This window comes from Candoia aspera, chromosome 3 (assembly GCF_035149785.1).
Source record: "Candoia aspera isolate rCanAsp1 chromosome 3, rCanAsp1.hap2, whole genome shotgun sequence".
NCBI classification, from domain to species: Eukaryota; Metazoa; Chordata; class Lepidosauria; order Squamata; family Boidae; genus Candoia; species Candoia aspera.
In genome coordinates this window covers 133,338,064-133,355,705 of record NC_086155.1, presented here as the reverse complement: position 1 = coordinate 133,355,705, position 17,642 = coordinate 133,338,064, and the positions used below count along the sequence as shown (strand labels likewise).

General features: G+C 38.6%; 1 protein-coding gene across 1 annotated transcript in view; it reads right to left on the bottom strand.

Moving 5' to 3' along the window:
• Window positions 1–17,642, bottom strand: part of LOC134493938 (cadherin-6) — a 65,061-nt gene that overhangs the window by 21,888 nt on the left and 25,531 nt on the right. Inside the window, exons 2-5 of the mRNA XM_063298771.1 lie at window positions 10,202–10,496; window positions 7,165–7,284; window positions 6,051–6,218; window positions 3,249–3,436 (exon numbers count right to left, since the gene is read on the bottom strand). Of these exons, the coding sequence (XP_063154841.1) occupies window positions 3,249–3,436; window positions 6,051–6,218; window positions 7,165–7,284; window positions 10,202–10,496 (771 nt within the window). The remainder of the gene's footprint in view (window positions 1–3,248; window positions 3,437–6,050; window positions 6,219–7,164; window positions 7,285–10,201; window positions 10,497–17,642) is intronic.

Sequence of the window (17,642 nt, the reverse complement as noted above, 5' to 3'; positions counted from 1 at the left end):
GAGGGCACCTTTGCGACTACACAGCTTTATCATTTTATTTGTAATCATTTGGTTTTGTCAATTTAATGTTTTTACTATGTTTTGTTTCGGCATTTGGTTTTGGTATTTTATTATTGTTTTATTACTGTAAACTGCTGTGAGCCCCAAGATTCAATGGTATACAGATGTAATAAATAAATATTTCTTGGCACATGTATGGGATACAGGGCCATCAACTTAGACAGCAAGGATTTTAAAAGTAGACAACATTTTGGACCTGTCTAAAAAAAAATGGGTATACGTTTTGATTTGGCTGTATTTTCATTCAAAAAGAACAGGATAATTAAATGCTTTTTCATTTATGAATCTTCTAAATGTGTATGTATATGATTCACATCCATTACCCATAATTCACAGTCTGCTCAGGACCTCTGGCATACAAGCAGGCATATTCCATAGTTAGCTTTCACAAGAACAGATGCAGAAGAGCACAAATGGATGTCTTATGGTAGGTTTATAAATCCATAGGGCTGAGGATTTCAATGCTAGAACTGGTTCTGATGAGTCTCCGCTGGGTATCTTCAAGAGATGATAGGACAGTATGGTAATATACTGGCCAAAATTAAATTTGTTGCATCTCCCTGGCCCTTGTAGTTAGCTGCCACAATAAAAGTATTCTGAAAATTATGTCAAAGTAACTCCATGCAAAAGCTGGTTTGCAGCTAAACCTCAAAAAAACCAAGATTATGGCAACCAGCTTGATTGATAACTGGCAAATAGAGGGAGAAAATGTAGAAGCAGTGAAAGACTTTGTATTCCTAGGTGCAAAGATTACTGCAGATGCTGACTGCAGTCAGGAAATCAGAAGACGCTTAATCCTTGGAAGAAGAGCAATGACAAATCTCGATAAAATAGTTAAGAGCAGAGACATCACACTGACAACAAAGGCCCGCATAGTTAAAGCAATGGTGTTCCCTGTAGTAACATATGGCTGCGAGAGCTGGACCATAAGGAAGGCTGAGCGAAGGAAGATCGATGCTTTTGAACTGTGGTGTTGGAGGAAAATTCTGAGAGTGCCTTGGACTGCAAGAAGATCCAACCAGTCCATCCTCCAGGAAATCAAGCCAGACTGCTCACTTGAGGGAATGATATTAAAGGCAAAACTGAAATACTTTGGCCACATAATGAGAAGACAGGACACCCTGGAGAAGATGCTGATGCTAGGGAGAGTGGAAGGCAAAAGGAAGAGGGGCCGACCAAGGGCAAGATGGATGGATGATATTCTAGAGGTGACGGACTCGTCCATGGGGGAGCTGGGGGTGTTGACGACCGACAGGAAGCTCTGGCGTGGGCTGGTCCATGAAGTCACGAAGAGTCGGAAGCGACTAAACGAATAAACAACAACAAACTCCATGGCCATATATACCTTTATCAGGGAAGAGTGTTACATAATCCTCATTTTTTTAAAAAAAAGTCTTATTAGCTATTAACTTTCTTATAACATTGTTTGTTTGTTTTACAGTTTTTATAGCTCATCCCAATCAAAAGACTCTAGACAGGTCACAACAGAGTAAAATATATATAAAAAGCTAAACTAATTAGGATAGACCAGCTCGCCCAGGACAGATGCCAGTAACATTCAATTAAGTTTGAAAGCTTGCTGAAATTATAAATATAAAGGTAATGCTGTGGTCTTTCTAGTCAACTCTAAGGCCATAATATAATTTTATTCTGTATTATATTGCACAATGCCAAAGGGCTTGGTGATTGCTCAAAAGGATATAAAAGGTGTAATTAGTTTTAAATGATAATGAAATACGAACAAGTCACCCATAAAAATACTTGAGAATTCAGATGCAAATTAATGGTTTTGTCATCAAGCCTTCTCAAGGTTCTTTGTTTTCCTTGGTGGTGTTCCACTCTTCAACTGTATAACACAAGCCTTTACTTTAATTTACCTTTGGCATTCTCATATGGATTTCTGGATTCAGTGCACAACTGGAAGGGATCTAATTAGTTTACAGTGAAAGTTTAAGGTATACCACCCTGTATGAGAAATGCCAGTATAAGACTGCAAGCAGATCTATGATCCGTTAAATGAAATGCTTGAAATGATAGTTCAGTTTTCATTTTTCTACTACTACCCCTCGTTATATTTATTTATTGCTTTCAGGTTTTTTTTAATCAGTGTGTGAATCTGGGTTATGAAAAACAATACACCGTATTTCTCTCCTGAGGTTTTGGGTAATTACAGCCTAAAGAAGCTTTGCTCTCTTTTATGCAGAGATTAATAGAGCTAAATTTACAAAATAAGAGAACTGCAGCTGGTAAGTCTTGTTCTCCACTACCCTTAAGTAAGTTTTGAATTATGGAACAGATAAAGCTCTGTATTTGTACACATCAACTGTTTAAATACAGGAGAGTATTTTATGTCCACTTATTTTAATGTGCTGCACTCTGAATTGTTAACTGATTGAACAAGATTCTGTCTAATGGACAACTTTATCCTTATGGAATTAGAGACTGTTGCCAAAGATCTTTTATATATTAAGGATTTTACCCAGAAGATACATTAAAAATGAGGATATTTTTCTGGATAAGGGATACTACTATCACTGACAGTCGCTAAGTCCTTTTTATCTTCAATATACTTTGTTTTGCCTCCTCTTTAAATTTGTGTGCAGATTGTGTATGCATTTGTGTACAGTACATGTGCCATTTATGTTAGCCTGTATTTGTTTGGTTTTATTCAGTTTGTGATTTTCTCCACTTGCACCTAGCCCCTGGACAAACATTCCCTAACCACCAGTATTTTTCTGCAATGTTCCCATGATGTTGGCATATATTGGGAATTATTTAAACATTATTTCATGTTCAAAACAAAGGGGAAATCACAGAAATGAAGGGAACCAACGTAGCCACGGAATGTAAAGGTATTCCTTGCAATCTTGTAAAGTGAAGAGTTCTGAAAGAGTGCTAAACCCCAGCAATCATTCTAGCAGGTTTAACTGAAGATATTTTCAGTGGGCATGCCAAGGTGCCCAAAATATGAAGAAGGACTGCACTGTGAAACGTAAAAGGTTTGATACAAAAAAAAAAAAAGACTTTTTTTCTAAGTATCTTGCATGAGACCACACAAGAGTAGGGACCCTATCAATATTATTTATTTGGTTTCTGAATTCAATGGATCTTTTATTTGAGGACATCTTAAAAACTGAATTTTGCATGCCACACTAAAGGGCTGGGATAAAGCACCATAAAATGCACACCTTTTTTACTGTTACAATGCCTTCTTGTGTTTCCTTGTCTGTAGTAACGCCAAACATTTCTGAGCCATCCCCTTCAAGAATGTTATATTCCATCTCGGCATTTTGACCCACATCAGCATCACTAGCCTTTATCCGTCCAACTGGTGAATCAAGGGGTGCGGATTCTGGTATTTTGAATTGATAGGCACCTAAAGGTAAAGAGATGGAAAGTTCAACCAGTTAAAATTATTTCAGCATTTTTCAACAACCTCCTTAAATTTTCTTGTTATACCTGTTAGCTGCCTGTATATACACTCATAGTTACTACTAGATTGCTGCTCCTCTAGAACATAGGGGAGGCTTTCTTCCTGCAGATCGAGGCCCTGTTCACACGACATACTTAAAAGAATTGGGTGGGGCTGGGAGTTAGTGCTATGTGAATATTGTAAGCTATTAATCCATACAACTAAGAGGTTATTAGTCATAACCTCAAATGGCTACAGGTTTGTTTGTGGTTAAATAAATTCTCCCCAGTCATGCAAATTACTCACCATAAGCATTTGTCCCTTCTTGGTAGCTCTTTTAGGCTTTCAAACTATCTTTCCTATACCTACCCAGAGGTGCTGGGGATCAAATCTGGGATCATCTGCATGCAAATAGTGTGCTTTAAGACACAACTGCCCCCCCCATCTCTCTGCCAAGCAAGCTCCATAATTACTTGTGCAAACTGAATGGTGCGTGAGTACTAAAAATGTGGGATCTATATAAATAAATCTGGCTTAAGAATTTTTTAATTGCAGTAGTATGAGGCATGAGGAATATCTAACTGGTGACTATGATACAAGGTACTTTGCTTCAAGCTACTTAGTGGCAGCTGCAGATTAGAGGGAGCTCTTGCTTTTGAACCCCGTCACTCGATAGCACTACTAGTGGCAGGGAGATGGTACTACAGCTACTAATTTAGCATGAATCAGGTGATACAAAGAACAAATCTGAGTCTGGCTCAATTTATCTGGCTCTATAAAGCTTCTGGCCTGACCTTTCAGTCTGGGGGAGGTTATACTGTTTATATGTATAGGGAGATATTTTTAACTCATTTATTTATTTTTTACAGACTTGCTCCACAGGCAATTATTCAGTAATCTTTAGGCTACCAATCCTGTTAGTCTAGAGAAGTGTGCATAGTCCAACATGGGCAAGTGCTTTACCTATTACCTTTCCTTTAAAGCCAATTTCATCCTGTGCCAAACTGTTCTCTTTTCTTCCCCACATAATTGATTTCAGCCATTCCTCCCTCAGTGCAATGTGTGCAGCCATTTTTACCCAAAGAAGATAGTAAACTAAAAACCTTTATGATAGCAAGCAAATAAAAAACATGCAACACATATAAGATATAGTGCTTGAAAGCTCTCTGTTCTTGTCAGTGTTTATTTTCAACCTGGAGGGTAGCTTACAACTACAGGCAAGCAGGTTTATTTATGGACCACTCAGTGACCAGTGCAACACTTGCACTCTGGCAGTTCTGATGTGCTGCACTGCAAAGGACCCACAGATACTTTGCTGGGGACTGTTTTGTTATTGTGTCTTTGTATTGTTGTGTTATAGTATCTGCAAACACTGGGGGTGGAAATGTAAAATTTTCTCAGAGCATCTCACATTCTAAACAACTCATGTCAAGAGGAATTTCCTGCTCCCCATACCCACAGGCTAATGTTTGCCCTATATTATGCATACTTTTTCAGCAGGAAAAAAAGGAAAACAAATTCATTTCATACATTTCATTCATACACACACACACACACACACACACTTTTCTGTCCTGAATTGTTTTCCTTTTAGACAAAAGAACTTGGTAATGCCTACTTGGGCAGTAGCATTTCATGATGCATGAAGAATTCCTTGCCTCTGGAAAGCAAATATGTCAGGCAAATGATTCTAATCTAGCCTTCTTCCAAATGGGTAAGAGATTTCCACATAATTTGGCAACAATCAGAGCCCAGGATAAAATGAAAAAATGCGTCTTACACAGGTGACTTAACAAGGAAAAAGTGAGCAAAAATAAATGAAGTGGACATAGAATAGCAATTGGGATAATTTTTCCCCATTATGCTTGAATTGGTTCCTGTGTAATTTCTTTTGATCCCTTAAAATAATACATTACAACACCAGATGCAACAGAATAGCTGAACTGCTTATAAATAATTGCCAGTAGTTAAGAACACTAAGTTGATGTGAACTAATCAGTGCCTTGAATGACAAGAACAATAGAAAGGTTTTTTTTAAGGAAAAGGAGGAATAAACTGAAAAATGGAGAGAAAAGCAGCTTTCTCACAATACAAAGGGAGAATAAAATTCTATGATAGGATAACTAGTTTTGAACAATGAATATACACTCTTTTCCAACGAGACTACAAACTTAGAATATTTCTCTTAATACGTATTGGGTTGTTTTTAGCATTGTTCATGGAGAAGAGTAAGAAGACAACCTTGTTCACTGGAAATCTTAATCAGCAACAGTGTTGGTTCTTGAGATTACATTGCATTACTTAACATTTTAAGGATATGTTTGCAAACATAAGAACTAAACCCCCCTTTTAATGAAATACTGTATATGAATTTGAGGAAGATAAATACATTATCAAATAGGGCTTTGACTTTTTTTGGCCTAATGTTGCCAATAAGTTGTAAAAAGCCATTCCTTTTCCCTCAGCTTTTTCCATTGGCCTTTCCACATTTCTACTCATAAGTAAGATTCACATCATCTGATTGCCAAAATGTTCTGTAGATGTAACTAAATAAGGAAAAGAAGTATTTTTCCCATACTCTGGGGGAAGTGGGGTGGATTGTCATTGACATCAGTCAATGTGATGTTCACCGTGGTGGTTCCTGATAATCCGCCCATCTGGCCTCCCATATCCTTGGCTTGGATGACCACTTGATACTGCTCCCGGTTTTCTCGATCCATGTTCAGCAAAGCTGTTTTGATAATACCTAGGAATGGAAAAAAAAAAGACTTTCTCTTAATATGTTGTTCTAAGTAATACTTCAGTAGTCAGAATGCAGTGCATCTTCTTCATACCTCCCTGTATGAGCCAGCTGTGAATCATTGGATTTTCTTCTGTGTTTACACCTTATGATGGTAGGGCCTATCTGTGTACCAAATAAGTCCTATTCTTAAGTGATTTATTTAATTTCTATACTTAATGGTTTTATGCCCCTCCCCATTAATAAGGTTAGATTTATTAATTCACTTATTCCAAAATGGAAAAAAAAAATATTCTACTCTGGATGTTAGCAGACATCTCTCACATTTCTTCCATGCCTGAGCTAGCGAGCTACAGTATTGGTCTAGAACGAGGGAAACCCAATCTGAAATCCTTCTTAAACCATGGAAAGCACTAGGTGGCTTTCAACCAATCACTCTCTTTCAGCCCAGCCTACCTCACAGGGTTGTGTTAGGGAAAAACTGGCAGTGGGAATGCCACATAGCCACCTTACATTTTTAAGGAAAAGTTGGATATCAAAGCTGAAGTAGGCTACAAACGCTGAATAAACCACAGGGGAGGAGAAAAATTCAAAGTCTAGTTCCACGTTTTTAAAGACTGGTGATTAGTAAGACCTTTTTTCTCCATTATCACTCCTTTTCTTTTTCCCAAAGTCAAATGACTGTGCTAAGCACAGCTTTAATGAAGGCATCGTGAACATACCCAATGTTTGTTAAATGGATTTGCATCCAGGCTAAGTTCTGCTAATTAGGTTAAGATATTCTGATTAAAATGATGCTTACAGATGTATTGCTCTATTGGAACTCTCAAAGCCTGCATCCACTCAAATGGAATTTCTTTGAAGAATTTGCCTAATGACATCCTAGCTTGACTTAACAAGTCACTTTAAATTATGGAGGTTGTCAGAGTATGACAGATTAAAGTCCTCTGACCTGACTCAGACTCGACAGAAAAATATGGTTGCCCCTGGAGAATGCTGTAGACAACTCTAGCGCTGTTCCCATACGTAGGGTCATCGGCATCCGTTGCAGTGACTTGCATGACAAATGTACCTACAACAGTAAAATACAGAGATATAAACTGGTATGTCAAAGGATGCCATTTCAACTGCTGTAGCCAACTGCATGCAGTCAATTGTGGAGTTAACAGAATTTGGTTTAAAAATAGATTTTATGAGGGCAAGTCAGATACCGCAGGTCAGACATCACAAGGTCTGTTCTTGAAACATTGGTGTGACTAATTTTATGAAAATTAGCTGTAAATCTAAGCATGCACATCCAGCTTTGAAAGATGGAGTTGTTCCAATGTTTTGCAAATGGCTCAAAGGAATCAAACTGCACATGATGCCATTGTGTCATCTGTCTTTCAGTTCATTGACATTTCTTTTACAAATAGCAGTTATCAAGTTGAAAAGGGAATTTAACTGACATGTATGGCATGAGAGAGGAGGCTTTCTATGTTCCTTAATGGAATCGGCTCATGCTTGGGTCTGCTATTTGAAATAAAAGGAAATGCTTATTCTCCTGTTGGAAACAATGAAAGAAGGGCAATTTCAACAAGACCACAGTAGGAGAAAGGACATTTCTGCTTATCATGGTTCTTTCTCTCACTCCATCTCCTCCCAATCTGGCTATGCTTGAAAGAAAAATCAAACGATCAAACAATTTAAAAAACAGACAAGCTGATGACCAAATTCAGAGCCACAAAAATGTATTTTTCTGATATGAGAAAATTGCTTCTGGGGTAATAGCAAAAAGAGAGAGTGTTGAAGAATATACAGTACAGACAAACCCAGAGAACAAGATCCCAAGTAAGTGACAGCACTTTGGCTAATCTAAAAAGCAAAACAGATGATTAGTACTTGGTTGAGGGACTCCAAGGAAATCCAGATCTGTAGGAGAGACTGGAAGATCAAAACACAATGTGGGAAGAAGGTGGTGGCAAACCACTCTCTTGGCTTGATCCATGGATCCATCTATGTAAGTCAGCAGAAGCCTAGCTTGACCTGAAGGTGATTTTACAAATACCCCAATATATACAGTATACACATAGACACACCAATACAGATTCTTTCTAAATGTAGTGTCCTGTAGAAGTGGGCAATCTTTTCTGGCCTGGCAACTGGATTTCTTTTTCCTGCCTGGGAACCACAAAGTGCATGCTATGATTATGAATGCTTAAAAATGAATGAAAAATAAATGTCTTGTCTTGGAAGCATAACACCTCTTTGCAATTCATTAAAGCAACCCAACTTTTTTCAGATGTCTGTATGAATCTGGAAAAAAAAGGATAATCAAGCTTTAAAGAGTTCACTCATTAAAATTAATGCAACTTGAATCAAATCCAAAGATGACTTCTGAATAATTTTCAAACCATAGATTGTCTGAGTTCATGCAATGTGCAATCAGACATGATTGAACAGATAAAAAAAAAAGTAGGCGCTACTGAATTTTGATTTATGGGGAAAATACTGAGAAAAGCAAAGAAAAATTAGCACAGGTTTGTTAATAGATTTTCAGTCAACGAAAGCTAAAACACAGCCCCCCCCCCCCGCTTAACCCACACATACAAAGTTATGCAGGTCAGTTCTACTTCAAACCAGACAGCCCGCTGGGTCACCCTTCCAGAGATACAGAATGACCATGGGCAGGTAAAAAAGCAGTGGGAGCCTGAGCGACTTCCAACTTCCTGCCAGCTTCCCCACTGATTTTGCTTGTGGGAAGCTGGCAGGGAGCACTGGAAATCACTCTTCCTCCTCCATGGCTGACCCATGGAACTGCTTGCCACTTTGCTGGGAGGAGGGGGTACAAAAGGAGTTGCGGATTGTGAGAAAAACTGCACCCCCGCTCCCCATCCTGGTGTGTCCCCAAGGGCCTTTTCCATCCAGGGAGGAAGAGGGCTCACCTGTCGACCACCAGCAGCCCCCAGCCAGCCCTACCTCGCCAGCAGGCATCTGAGTCACTCGCTTGTCCTTCCCTTGCTACCTACCACCATTAAGAGATTTCAAATTTCAGCCTCAGTTCCAAAGCAGCCATTCACTGCTTGCCCATTGGCCTTGCTGCCAGCTGACTGGGTGCAGGGACCAGAGAGAGGTGGGAAAGAGGGCAGGGATACACTCCTTCCATCTTCCCTTGCATCACACAATCTACCCGTTTCTGGGAAATGTAATCAGAAGACTCAGTGGTACTGATGCAGCTATAACTTTGCCAAATTTCAGTCCCATGGGACCAATGGGTCCCAGATTTTAGATGCATCCTTTAAGTTAGCCCATTTCAGGCATTGTTCACAAATTGTTGCCCCATGATGCACCGTTTCACCCAACTGAAGGTTACAAACAGACATGAGAGTTTAAGTAGTATATAGATGGGAACTTCATGTATAGCAATACAATCCCAGATCCAAATACCAGATGTTTGTTATTGCTCAGAAGTCACTATTACAATGCTGCACCGAGTAGACCTCTATCTGCACCTAGAAATTACTATAATCTTTATATTAGAGCATATATGAAAACAATTGCTGAACACATGGCAGCAATACATGTTTATTACAAGTCAGCATGATCTGCAAGCTAACTATTAGAGGACCTGGTGTCTGGAATATGCTTTTTATGTAGTAAGGACTGATTTTCAATTGCCCTCCTTCTTTAGTTTTATGACCATGTGCTGATGCATAATATAATCTTCCTAAGCAACCATCTGATTGAACGGATGCTGCAGCGATAGCCCATGTTTATCTGCATCTACAAACTATTTTCCCCTTCTCATCTTTCTTCCATCACTGATGACTTAATGAAGATCTTGTCTCTTTATCCTTTTTCCCTGCGTTGTGAACTGTAGACCAGAAAAATGCACAGTTGCATGTTAAGGAGTCATCACTGCTTTGATTTTAGCAATCCCAACTCAAGAATGGCCACTTGACTAGCTAATGAAAACTACTCCCAGCATGGTTGAGTGACCTGACACCTACCTACATCAGACATTTCTGGGACGCTGGCATTGTAAATGTCCTTTGTAAATAGGGGCTCGTTGTCATTGATATCATGAATCTTAATGATGAACTCTGACTCTGGTTCCACAGGTCTTCCAGTCTTCTTGTTGATAGCCTGAGCACGAAGAATGTAAACAGGCTTCTCTTCTCTGTCAAGTCTTCTTGTGGCCTGTATATCTCCAGTGTTTTCATTGATGATGAAGAGGTCTCCTGCTCCATCTCCCGAAAGGATGTACTTGAGTGAACCATCTCCTTTATCCTGGTCAGAATGAAGCTGTGAGAGAAACAAGAATTTTAAACAAAAGCATAAATAACTGGAAAATTCTTTCTAAGCTGCACCTCTGTCAACCAAGATTTATGGTCACACAGCATTTTTTGGCTAGAACAAGTCAGGGAGATTATTTATTGCACTATATATCTCAATCCTCTCTAGGATATTTCCTATCATAAGTCATTTCCAGCCACCCAAATCTCATTAACACAATTATTAAAAAAAAAAAAAGGAGGGGGGTAAATTATTGTAAGAAGGTTTAGCACACTGTGAAAAATTTGGACTATGATAGCCATAATTGCTAAAGTTTGATTTTAACAGCATGGGCAGCTCTATTTGGGATACCAGCAAATTTAATTTGTTTCAATGTCCAAGTATGTGGACCACAAAATATGACTTTTCATTTCATATATAGGTTTGTCGAAGTGCCAATAACATCAATAGTTAATCAAAAAAGATTAGGACTATAATAATATATTTCTGGAGAAAATATGTCTATATGGTCGCTAAGAGTCAACACCGACTTGATGGCACATAATCAATCAATCAATCAATCATAATGGTATATTCATGAATATAATAATTGCTGGGACCAAAGCAGCCATTGAGGAATAAATTGTGTGTGTGTGCCTTCGAGTCAGTGTTGACTCCTGGCAACTGCCTGGATAATTCCCTGCAGTTTTCTTGGCAAGGTTTTTCTGCAGAGGTTTGCCATTGTCTCCTTCTTAGGGCTGAGAGAAAGTGACTGGCCCAAGGTCACCCAGCTGGCTTCGTGCCTAGTAGGATTCACGGTCTCTCAATTCCTAGCCTGATGCTTTAACCAATACACCAAACTAGCTCAAGGAACACATTAACCCAGCATTTTGTTTTGTTGGGATCCTGAGGACAACCCTTTTCTGAAGCTAGTATTGGCATTGGGATAGGACTGAAGTTCCCCATTACTGGCATTTTCTTTGGAATCCAAAATTGAGATGATTTCTTTCCAGTGTAAAAACAGCTTCAGATTAGATCTTTTCCTTAGACTCGGGGAAAGAAAGATTTAAATTGTCTCTTTTTGCTTGCTGTGACCCCAATAATTATCCTCTTAAGGTGGTGCTGTTTGTATTAGGGGGCCAAAAATCCCGCAAAACCTAGCATGCTAAATAAAAAGATACACTTAAGCTACGTCTAGTTTGGCCATTACTTTGTCGAGTAAATGCTTGACTGTTTAGTTCATAACCATTTATATTTAACGAAGTCTGAAATATTCTGAAGGGCCTTAGTACAATTGCTAACTTCCTTTCTAGATTTGTCATAGAGATGACAAATTCTCTGTAATGTCATCTTCTGGTAAACTTAATGTCTTTATCATCAGAAAACATAGATTTGGATGCTTGGTTCTCTTCCGGGTTCTGAGGATACTTTCAATGAAGGAACACACATCTCAGATTATCTGAGAACTCATTCTGAACAGCGAGTTGTTGTTCCAGTTTCTTTTGTGAGTTGATGGGGATTAAGTATCTGTTTTGTCAGCCTTGGTTCAAGATCCTTGAGCTTTTCCCCTTTTGACCAGAAGGAAACCAAACTTCATCTGGTGTGAACTTAACCTATAAATGCTTTAAATTAAAAATAGGAAAAATATCACCATATCATAAAACACAACTTCAGTGTTGGTAGAAATCGTTTTTTTTAATATATGCTGAAATAAATCTGCAGATTATCTTTCTAATTATTGCAGAGATGTATTGACAAAATTAGGAATGTTTCAGTATTTAATTTTGTATCATAGGTCTTAGGAAGTGATCTTTCCTGGAAAAAATGTACTCAATTTTTTTAGAGTGCCACGTTTGAGAACTTCTTACTCCTTTTTCTCAGATCTTCTCCCATTTGAAATTGGGAGTTTTGGGCCATTAGCTGAAATTAAATTTATAAAATATTTATGTTGATCTTTCACAAATCTGTGTTCAGGTATTCTCAACTCTGGTGAGATTTGAACAGCCATGTAGAATTTGAGGATCTCCCTCCATAAATATATTAAAAAAGTGATGCATTTATTTCCATAGCTTGTGTGATCAAATCTACTTTTATTGGAGAAAGGGGAGCGGGGGACTCAAAAATCATGTACGTAATGTGCTAGGGGTTAAAATTACTCCACAAACAACAGCCTCCTTCTTCTTTGCTACTTATGTCTAAAACATGTTTAGAATAAAGTAACTGTTCTTTCTTGAGAAACGTGCAAGTTTAAATACCTATTTAATATGATGGTAAATATTTATTTTATTTTATATTTTATCCCGCCTTCATTCTTTTCATAAATAACTCAAAGTGGTGAACATACCCAATACTCCTTCCTCCTCCTATTTTCCCCACAACAATCTTGTGAGGTGGGTTGGGCTGAGAGAGAGTGACTGGCCCAAGGTCACCCAGCCAGCTTTCATGCCTAAGGTGGGACTAGAACTCTCAGTCTCCTGGTTTCTAGCCTGGAGCCTTAACCACTAGACCAACCCGGCTATAAAACACTTTATAAGTCTGATTTTTGAAATCCTTTTTCTCTTTCCTGAAACGTAGCAAAATGAGCTCTGTCTGTCTATCTACCTATTTGTTGTTGTTGTTGTTGTTTTAATATTGCCCCACAATAAATGATAATAGAGTGGAGATTTGGGGTCAACCATACATCTGAGGACAGAGGATTCTAGAATGTGGAGCTATTACCAAAAAGCCTCTTTTGCTAGTGAAAAGGTTCTTTCTGAACAAAACTGACTAAATCTAATTTTGGAGTTATTTTGACTTTGCTGTGATTTATTGTAGTGATTGTTATTAGAACAAGAAAGACGATATCCCAAAATATCACACATCCAGATCAGACAGTGACTGAGAAACTAACAAACTGACTCCGTTTTTCACTGGTGTTCACTAGGCTTGGGATTAGCTCAGAAAAACCCCACATTGAGAAAAAGAAACAACCCAGAAGCTCCTGTGATGTTTCTTGCCCCAAAGTCCAGATGTATAAACAGCATTTTTTAAAAAAAATTCCAAAGGTATTATACTTCTTAGTTCATGCCAAACAAAGAACAGATTTCCCCCTTTTCCAGTTGATAAAGGTGCAACAATCTAAATAAGGAAAGGTGAGCCTGAGATTATTCTTTATTATAATAAGACAAATGCCTGAGATCCAGTAGCCAACACAGATAGGTGGCCTATTTAATTCATTTTGGAATAAATAATACAAAAGATGGATTTTTCAGAATGTCTGTGTCTAGAACTGATAAACTCCAGGCTGAGTTATGACACAAAATTTGGGACATTGGGAGAGGCCATTTTACAACTGAGAGGCCTGTCTCTGCTGAGAACAAGAGATGGGACAGGTATTACCTCTTCAGTCAACACAATAACAGAAAATAACAATGTACTCATTGTTTTTGTCAAATTTGTGCAATAGGAAAATGTGCTTATACTGGATAGGCAGTTTTGAGTTGCATGCACTACTGTTTAAAGTTCTGTGAAATTCACTGTTGCTGTTCACAACTCACGATACCTGGACATCTCTTGGGAGTAACAAGTGGTAAGTCATAACATAAACACCATAACTTATGTACTTGCATCAGACATTGGGTATAAGGATGGGATTTGCATCATGACATCACCATGCAGATGCTGACATTTCTGCATCATTGTGGCTTGCTGTGGATGCTGCTGTCATAATTATTAAATCACTCTATTCATAGGACTATTACAATTATGTCCATAATATGCTCTTTCACCTATAAAAATTTGTGAAGTCAATTAAAATCCACACACCATTCTGATGAATTACGTATTTTACATTGTGCAAAGCTCATTTGGCAGAGCTATAAAACCATCATATTCACTGCAATCTCCAAGAATAATTGTGATATATTTTCTTGCAATTAAAGTCTAAAGGGAGATCTTTCACTTGAAGCAAGGAGTCCAAAGTTCAAATTCTAGCCAGCTGTGAAACAAATCTGCTCATAACAACACTCTCCCTCAGACTGTTGTAAAATGAAATGGAATATGTATGTCATTTTCATGTTTTATGGAAAATGACCAGCTTTAAATATAAGGAATGCATGTGATAAATCTAAGTGCAAAGATGTGAACTAACTTGTCAGGCATAGCTTAAATCAAACATGTCTTTTCCCACAATCACACATCACCTGGAAAGAGCAGCTGTGTGAGTCCAGGAAAAATTGCAGTTGTTTTAAGGTGCTCTTGACAGGTACTACGAATATGCCCATGAATCAGTTTAGTCCATCAAATCTGGTACTCTGCAAAGCTCTAGTAAATATGACAACAGTGCAGCATTCAAGTCATAGCCTTCCCCAACCCTGCATCCTCTAGATGTGTTGGACTATACTCCTATTGTTCCCAGCCATCATGCTTATTGGATGGTGCAAATTGCAGTCCAGTGTTGTTTGAGGGCATCAGGTGAAGGAAAAATTGATATACAGGCTCATTTTGAACCTAAAGCAAGTTTATTTATTTAGTCAATTTATACATGGTCTTGCTCACCATCAACAACTCTGGGCAACATAAATAATGTAAAGAATACAAGTTAGAACAACAACTAAGAAGAAGAAGAAGAATTAAAGAATTAATAACCTATGCGAAGGGAACAATACTATTGCACAACCAACACACATCACAAGCAAGCCCCAGGGCTGTTGAAAGAGCTAGGACTTCACAGTTTTCCTAATGGTCAGCAGTGCCAGGGCTGGGTGGACTTTAGGGGAGTTCAGTACTGTTCTAGAGGGAAGGAGTAGCCCCAGAGAAGGGCAAAATTATGGGATCTGGGGTATGCTGACCTCTGCTACTAGATCTTACCGGACTGGTAGAAACAATTGGAGAAAGGCAGTTTCAAAGGTATGAGAGGCCTTGAACCATGAAGGTTTGCTTGGAGATCCTTGATTTTTCAGCTTTACATTACCAAGTAAAAGATACAGAACAGAGTGCCAGAAGGAAAATACCTTTTGCAAAGATATTACAGCTGTTTTAGACACTTCTCCCTGCAACTGTCCTTGCTCTAGATCTATGCTTTACACAGACTATTAGTTGTTATTGCTGTTGTTCAAGCAGCAATAACTTCAACTCTCTTTATTTTTATTATGGGATGGGATGCTGCTTGACCTATGTGATATATTAGCATACTAGCATAAAACATTTCTAGAACAAAAAACTAAAAAACAGTATTCGAAACAAAAACGTACTCAGCTTTATTCCAAGATTTTCTCGGGTTTCTTGAAATGGTTTAGCCAGTTCTTCAAATTAAACCAATATCAATTCAAAGTCAGCACTGGGTGTTTTAAAAAATTAAATAAATAAAATAAAGATTGTCTGTTTTGGTCATTTAATACACAAATGTAGATGCTTCTGGTGGCGAGTTCTTCTAAGATATTTCCAATCAAAGCTTTTATGGCTCAATCACCCTGCCTCGTGTATTAATTTTTTAGAAGGGAAATGTTGGTGTCCAGAGCCCATTGTCTTCCATGTGTGACCTTTTCCCACTGCTTTCCCCATCTTTTTGCTAACTACAGGAAATTTACTAAGGAGAAAAGAAAACATCTGCATAAAGTCTTTTGACTGGTCATGTTAGGAACGTTCTATTTCAATCACCCATGGAACAAAGGCAACAAGATCTAGTATTGATTCAGACCTTGTGTGGGGCATAGCCAGATGATCAGGTTAAACTGCTGGGCTCCAGTCCATGAACATACACCAGCAAATGGTGCTTTCCTCACTGTTTTAATGCAAGACAAGTTAAGGAAAGTGATTCATGGGATATTCTGCTTTTGCTTTCCCTTCCATTGATCACAATATGCTAGGGGAAAAACTACCATCAACTGCTCTCCTTAATATATGTAGGAGTGTGGAGGTGAATATAGGTGGATGCTTAGAACAGCTGGCTTAGCCATCTGTCAAGATGACTGACTAGCAGGTTGCAGGCAGGGAGTCAGTCCGGCTATTTCTGAATCTGGGACTAGTGCTCTTCTCAAGGACTGCAAAAGAAAAAAAAATGACAGGTCACAGGCATGGAGAAAAGTCTCAAGGTGACATGGGACAGGAAAAATTGATAATGTGTGAGCTCCATCCTTGACTAGTAAGGCAAGGGAGTTGCTGTAAGTGGCTGGAGCTGGCAGCATCCAGATGTAGCTCATGGAGTAGCAAAATTGAATCCCCCCTCCAATTAAAGCAATAAAAACAGGAAAAAGTATGGCCATGTGAAACACTTTGTTGGCAGAAGCAACAAAAACCTGTAATGCAATCATTGATGTCAGCTGCAGAAGCTGGCTCTCCTAGTTTAAATTGTCTTTCGATGAAGTACAGGATTAGCTGTCTCTGGAGAAAGTTCAGGTCCTGTTTTTTTGTAAAATAAGTCTAAACCTTCTTCAAAACATCAGTAAACCTGTGCATAAAGGAAACTGCATGAGACTTGACAAACACTTTAGAAAGTCTGGTCAGATATTACACAGGCAGTGGCATCTGTGGAAGCCAGATTCAGTCTGTCTTGCAGCCCGAACAAAATGATCATGGAGGGCAATGCCCAGTGACTGGAGGAGAAAGGGCATGTTTGCTACAGCCTGCAGTGGCCAATAGGAACAGACATATCCCGACTCCTGACCATGTCAACAACCACATCTTTGATGAAGCATGTTAGATCATGTCCATGGCAGAAAGTGTGTTGGGAGAAAAGAGAAAATGCTACTGGAACACCTGACTTTAAGTTGACTCAGCCATGGGCAGGGGATGAGATGAAGACAACATCATGACGATATAGTATCAAAACCTAGTTACTGGGGCATGTTCTTGCCATGGTTAAGAGAACATTTATGGGAGAACAGAACTTGCCATTTCCACTTCTCATATTAATATAATCAGGCATTGGCATTCTATATAATAATCTGCTACAAATCCAGGCACTCCATCTCTTTCCTGGCATTAATCATTCCACAGGTTGACTAAGACAACTTCAGTGCCAAATCCAGGTCTAAAGCCTTATTGAAAAGAGTGTATAAAATCCATTTCATCCATGGGTGTTTGGATGTGATCAATCACTTCAATTCATTGTTAAAATGCTATTTTCCCACTCACTTTTTCTTTAAATGTTAGGCAAAGATTTTGAAGGGCAGTGATGAATTCTTTAAATACTGCTAA